This window comes from Miniopterus natalensis, chromosome 22, assembly GCF_054644295.1.
Source record: "Miniopterus natalensis isolate mMinNat1 chromosome 22, mMinNat1.hap1, whole genome shotgun sequence".
Lineage (NCBI taxonomy): Eukaryota > Metazoa > Chordata > Mammalia > Chiroptera > Miniopteridae > Miniopterus > Miniopterus natalensis.
The window spans coordinates 13,320,131-13,326,610 of record NC_142102.1 but is presented as its reverse complement, the minus strand read 5'-3'; the positions used below and the strand labels follow the sequence as shown (position 1 = coordinate 13,326,610).

Sequence of the window (6,480 nt, the reverse complement as noted above, 5' to 3'; positions counted from 1 at the left end):
TCTTCTTAATGTTTTAGGTAAATTTTAATAGGTTTGTGTAGGCCTAAAGATAAAAACATTGCCTGTGAATGTTTTAATTTCATTTGAGGGTTTTTTTTCCATTTAATTTTTTTTGTTTATTTAATTAAAACATTTTCCTGGGCCCCTAAAAGTATCACGGGCCCTAGGCACTGTGCCCACTCTGACTCATGGAAGAAGAGTAACTTGCAATTTTTTAAAAAACTGTCACCCATGGCTTGTACATCCAACCTAACACAACTCTGGCCTCCTAAAAAGTCCAAACTATTGATAAGATTACTGATATAATAGGCCTGGAAGTATCTAACTTGTTACACAAGAGTCCCTTCAACACAGGGACACCAAGAGGCTTAAAAAAAAACACAAACAAAAACCAAGTCACCACACAATACAGGTTTTCTTCAATATTTTATTTATATAGAAATACTTAAAAAATGAAGTAGCACCATTACTTAAGTTTTACCTTTATTATGTAGAACTTTAAATGTCAGAAAAATAAAACTCTTGATACAATTTCAAATCTTGTCTCAGCAAATATAATATTAGTATTTGACCATGAGGTTAAAGGCCCTTTATCATAAAATAAAATATACTTTGTTTTTTTTTTAAACTTTGCTCAGTAAAGTACATTTAAGCTCAAGTAACATCACCTACATATACATAAACAAGTGGTAAACAAATGTATTAAAATAGAAATACTAAAACTATAGTGGTGCAACAGAATTTTCGTAACTTGCACTGAATTCTATTTATACAAATGTTAGAAAGCATCGACGGTCCCTTTTGACATGTTTATACATTTCCGTTTTTTTTTTTCTTGTAATAATATAGAATAAAATATGCTTTATATCACTGAATAGAAAATATGCTGGGTGAAGCAAGATCTAGAAGATTTGTCTGAACCTATAAAAATCTCCATCCCAACAGAATACTGCTCAAAAACATTACACATTTTAATGGTTTGTAATTCCGTCACAATTGTGTGATTATTAAAATAATACAGTGTTCTTTGCCCTAAGGCCATACTAAAATAAAAAAGATTTTAACCCAGCTACAAAAAAGTTCACTGAACTTAAATTAAAATACTTGTAAACATCTTTGCAATATGAAATATAATTTTTCAAGTCAAAAAAAGAATAAAATACTTCGATCTGTATTAATGCGATTTCTCTTTAAAACTTTTAAACGTTTTTTTGTGTTGGTTTTTTTTCTTTTTAATATATAAGAGATATGTTACAGTTTAACTTCAATAAAGCTGCAGTGTCCTGGCTGCGCAGGGACTCCGGGCCCCTCGGGGGGCTCTCAGGGAGGATCCAGGGGCGTCTCCAGCAAGCGTCGTAGGGACCCAGCCACAAAGGGGGGGGGACACACGAAAACAGGCCACACGTCCCACAGCACTACCATCATCTTCGTAATAATGACTGTCCTTTTATTATTTTTATTTTTTTTTTGAATTTTTTCCCCTCCTAACTTTAAGAAAATGGGAAACTCGTGGGGCTTATATCTTCTCTCGGAAGCTTCCTATCAGGTACAGTGTAAAAACTATCACGACTCGAAAGGTCGCCGTTCCTATTATGTATAGAGCATGCATTTCAGGTGGTTCCGAGGTTTCCCGGGCGACCGCGCTCTCCAGGCGCATCTCCTGGCACGTTCCTTTTGTTTTGTTTCAAAATGTAAAAAATGAAAAACGGAGCGGATACTACAGCTTTCCAGGCTCCTCTCGGATCTCAGGGTGCGGGCGGGTGGGCGCAGGAGGCCGGGCCCCGGGGATGGAGAGGAGGGTCCCCTGCCCCCCGCGTGCGCGCGCGCGCACGGGGCGCACGGGGCGCACGGGCGCACGCCGCGCTCAGGAAAAGATGCGGATGGCCTGGGTGACCGCGGTGTGGCACACCGGGCACTCGGGCTCGCTCTTCTCGCAGATGCGGTTGGCGCACTCCATGCAGAAGAGGTTGTGGCCGCAGGGCACCAGCGCGGCGATCACTTCGCTCTCGAAGCACACGGAGCAGTCGCGGCTGCCCTTGCGCCGCAGCCCCGAGGAGGAGGACGAGCTGCTGGAGGACGAGCTGGAGGACGACGAGGAGCCCGACGTGTCCGACGGCTGCAGGCCGGGCAGCTGCGCCCCCAGCCCGTTGGCATAGGCCGCGTAGGCCAGGCCCCCTCCGCCCGGATCGCTGCGCACCCGGCGGGCCAGGTGGTGCTCGCCCGCCCCGGGGGCCATGTGCAAGGGCGGGGACAAGCGTGGGCAGCCGGCGCCCGGGTGCAGCCGGCGGTGCACCAGCAGTCCCAGGTTGGCGTTGGAGGGCGCGCCGGCGCCGCCCCCGGGGAAGACCACGGAAGACGACGAAGCCGAAGACGACGCGGAGGACGAGCTGGAGGAAGACCCGGGCGCCGCGGGGCCCCCGCCAGGGGACCGCTCGAACTGCGCCCAGAGCAGGGGCGCCCCAGGCGGGGGCGCGGGCGCCGGGTCGAAGGTGGGCTGCAGCTCGGGGCAGCCGTCCGGGGAGGGCACGGACGCCTCCCCCGCAGGATAGGTGTATCCGTTGCCATTGTTGTTGTTGCCGTTGTGCGCAAAGCTGAGCGCGGGGCTGGGGGGGCTGTAGTCGGCCAAGCGCGGGGTGGCGGCTGCGCTGCCTCCGGTCCCCCCGCCGAAATAAGAGTCGGTGGAGGCGCTGCCCAGGGAGCTGGAGCTGTCGTTGCGGTAGCTGGAGAAGGGCTTGCGGCCCGGGGTGGGCGTGATGCTGGGGGTGGGCTTACTCCACAGGCTGCCAGGGCCGGACCCGCCGGACCCGTGGTGCAGATCAAAGCCCACGTCCGTGCCGTTGGCGTGGAAGTCGTTCTCGTCGGTGAGCTCGATGATGCCGCCGGTGCGCAGGGCGATGTGCGCCTCGATCTCCTCGCGGGCCCGGTCCACGTTCTCGGGCATGCCCGTCACCTCGAACACGGGCTCCTTGTCGCGGCTGGGCGTCACGATGTAGGTGTGCGTCTGCTGCTGGATGCGCTTGATCGTGGCGCCCTTGGGCCCCACCACCAGCCCCACCACGCGGTAGGGCACCCGCACCTGGATGGTGGTCTGTCCCGGCAGGTTGGGTGGCCCCGGCACGGCCCCGTTGAGCGCCGAGTTCTTGTTCCGAGACGCGCGGATCATGGAGAAGTGCTCGGCGGCGGAGATGATCTCCCTGCGAGCCATGGCCACATCTTCCTTCCTGCCCGTCACAACAAAGACAGGCTCCTCCCCGCGAACCGGGGTCTTGATGTAAGTGTTGGTCTTCGCCCGCAGCGCTTTGATTTTACAGCCTGGGAGCCGGGGTGCAGGGGAGGGAGGGAGGGAGGGAGGGGGTGGGAGAGAGAGAGACACGCCCATTACCCCCGGGATCAGCGAGGAGACTGGGGACCGCCGGTGCCCGGGACGGCGGAACCGCAGGACGCTCGGGGCAGAAAAGGGGGCGGCTCCCAGCCTGACCCCGGGCTGGGGAGCGGGTTCCACCCGCCGAGCGCTCGAGGAACGGCCCCATTGGCTGCCCAGCCCTTCCCCAGCGACTGCAGTCCTCCAGAGCCAAACCCCAGGATCCCAGAAAAAAAGTCAGCTCGGGGGAGACGCCTCTGGGATCCAGCGGGGCGCGCCGTCCGCCCTGAAGACGCGACGAAGGGGTTCTGGGAAGGCAGCCGGAGCTGCGGTGCCCCCCTCCCGCCCCGCGCTGGGGGACCGCCGGGAGAGGGGGGCAGTCCCGGGACCCATTGTTCCTCCTCTGGGCTCCATTATGCTTTGCAGAAATCCAGAATCCTCCATCCCATGCTCACTCCTTCCCCCCCCTCCCAGTGGACCGAGCGAAGCCCCCCTCCCCCAAGCATCTTCTATTTAAATTCCGTTCCCCGGGGCGCAGGCTGGGTGGGGGGCGCCGGGGGAGACGGCAGTGGGCTGAGCAGGAGGAGCGCATCCCGCCGTGGCCGCGGCGTGGGTCTGGGAGACAGCCTGCCTGCACTTTCTTTGTCTGGGGAGCCGGCCCTTCGCGCGGCTCGTCCTCCCTCCCTCCCTCCCCAAGGCTCCCCGGCTCCGCGGGTCCCGACTCCCTCGCGCGCCCTCCCCGCGAGGCGGTGGCTGGAGACCCTCTAGCCAGCCCTTCCAACTCCCCCATCCTCGCGGGACCCACCTTGCCGCCCCACGATCTCGGCGACATGCTCCGAGCTGGGCACCGGCACGCACTCGGTCATGTTCACGCTCTTCTTGCGCGGCTCGCTGTCGTACAGAGAGGCGCCCTCGTCACTGTCCAGCCCCAGGAGGGAGAGCTGGTCCAGCGCGAGCTGCAGGGCTCTTTGGTCATCCAGGGTCTCTCCCCCGCCGCCGGTGCCGCCGCCCCCGCCGCCGCCGCCGCCTCCCCCGCCGCTGCCGTTGCGCTCCAGGTCTGCAAACAGCGAGCTGGGCATCGCTGGGCCGTGCGCGCCGCGCCCCCGCCGGCCCTCGGCTCAGAAGCTGCGGCCACAAAGGCAGCCGGGAAGCGGGCGGTCAGGGGTGGGGAGGCCGGCCGGCTGCAGAGGGCTCCGCGGCTCCTTCCTCGGCGCCGGAAAAGAGTGGGTCGCTCCGTGCGGTCCGCGCCGGGCCGGTGGCTGCGGGAGCCCCCGCCTGGGTCCCCACCCCAGGTCTGCTGGCGGGTGGGGTGGGGGCAGAGCTCGAGTGGCGGCCGCGCGTCCCCCCCCACCCCCAGCGCCCGGCTGGCTGGCCACAATGCCGAGAGAGAAGCGAGCGGGCGAGCGACAGCAGCGTTTCTTTAAGGAGCCCCTCCCCGGCTCCTCCACTCCTCCCGCCCGCCCGCCCTCACTCAGCGCTTTTCCCTTCTCGGTTCCCCGCCTCTTGACTGAGCCTCTGCAGCCAGACGGCTCCGGCGGGGGACGAGGGAGGCGCAACGTCACCGGCGGGAGCTGACACTACAATGCTACTGACACTATCGCTGGGGGAGGCGATTGGCGCGCGCCGGGCAGGGGGCGGGCGGAGGCCGCGGGCAGCGCGAGCGGAGCGCGAGCGCCCCCAGCCCCTGCCCGCCGCAGCCCGCGCGTCCTCCGCCCGGCCGCGCCCCGCCCCTGCCGCTGCTAACGCCTCTCTTTGTTGTCTAATGCGGGGACCCGCAGCCCCGGGACGCTCGCCTGTGCCTGCGCGCCCGGGACAGTCGCCGTCCCCAGCTCTCCTCTCTCGCCTGACCGAGACAAGACGACGCGTCCAACTCCGCTGGCAGCGGCCCGGCTCCGACAGCGGTCCTTAGAAAGTCCCGTTAGGGCCTCCAAATAAACCACCCCTTAGAACCGAAGGCGCAACTGCAAGAAGGGTCTATCGTGTGCCCCAAACGGCGGCCCGCGCCCACGGACACGGAAAGCGGGGACTCGAGGTCCTGGCGCGCACCGGCCGAGGGGCTCCCGGCGCGGGCAGCCCACCTGCGCGAGAGCGCACGAGACACAAAGGCATCCGCCCGGCCGCATCCCCCCCTCGCGCGGGCGCGCGCGCGTCCGCCCGCAGTTTCGTCCCCTGGGACAGCACTTCGTATAAACTGGCCCTGAAACTGCGGCTCAGAAAGCCGGGGTCCGGCTGCAGCGCGGGCCTGGGCGGCGCAGCCGACAGCCACCTCTGGGACGTACCATGCTGGGGTCCTGCGCCGACCCGGGCCCCGCGTGCGCTGGGACGCGCGCGAGCGCCGCCGCCGCGGGAACGCAGGCCGAAGCGCCAGAGGGCGACGCGGGGCGCGCGCCGGCTCCGGTCCCTCCCCGCCCCACGGCCGGGCATGCGCAGAGCCCGCGAGGAGCGGCGGGTCCTTTAAGGCGCGCGCGGCGGCCCCCCGCGGCCCCGCCCGGCGGGAGGTGTGCGCTCGCGGGGCGCCGCTCTTTGTGCGCTGCTCGGGTGGGGGCGGCGGAGAGAGGGTGCGACGGGGTGAGCCGCCCGGGACCGCTAGCTGCGCCCCCTCCCGGGTGCCCCGGCCCCGCTTCTACACCGAGCGAGAAGAAAGGCGGCTTTGCGGGGCGGGCCGGGGCGGGGACGCTGCCGCGCCGCGCGCTCGGGCCTCTCCGTTCCGTCTCCCTCCGCGCCGGCCGGGCGATGCCCCCTCGAGCCCGCGCGCGCTCCGCTTCTTTGTTCTGGCGCCGCCGGGCTCGCTGCGCCCCCTGCGCACGGTTTGCCAGACGCGCGCCGCAGACAATGAAGCCATGTGGCCGCTGCCGCGGACGGGCTTCCCCTGGGGACCGCGCGGTGCGGGGCGCGACCGCGGGGCTGGGAGGCTGCGGCCCCCGAGTGCGCCCCGGGACCGCCGGAAGGGCGAGCGCACGCGCGTCCCGGGGGAAGTCGTACCGGCCCCACCGAGAATGACGAGTGACAGTGGATGAGAGCACGTTTGGTCGCCAGCGCCCTTACTTTTGAGAACACGAAGGTGTGCCCTTCCCCACTCGCTCACCTGGAGCTGTCTGGGGAAAGGGGTGCTGACTGTC

General features: G+C 62.5%; 1 protein-coding gene across 1 annotated transcript; it reads right to left on the bottom strand.

Moving 5' to 3' along the window:
• Nucleotides 1-409: 409 nt before the first annotated feature.
• On the bottom strand, nt 410-5,005 carry MEX3B (mex-3 RNA binding family member B). The gene is made up of 2 exons (XM_087829086.1): nt 4,167-5,005; nt 410-3,312 (listed from the first exon to the last, which is right to left on the bottom strand). The coding sequence occupies exons 1-2, from the start codon at nt 4,438-4,440 to the stop codon at nt 1,865-1,867; spliced, it is 1,722 nt and encodes a 573-aa protein (XP_087685212.1). The 5' UTR covers nt 4,441-5,005; the 3' UTR covers nt 410-1,864.
• Nucleotides 5,006-6,480: the final 1,475 nt, after the last annotated feature.

Coding starts and splice junctions, on each gene's coding strand:
- MEX3B (XM_087829086.1), bottom strand. CDS start 4,440: ATGCCCAGCTCGCTGTTTGCAGACCTGGAGCGCAACGGCAGCGGCGGG. Junction 3,313..4,166: donor CGAGATCGTGGGGCGGCAAG/GTGGGTCCCGCG, acceptor CCCGGCTCCCAG/GCTGTAAAATCAAAGCGCTG.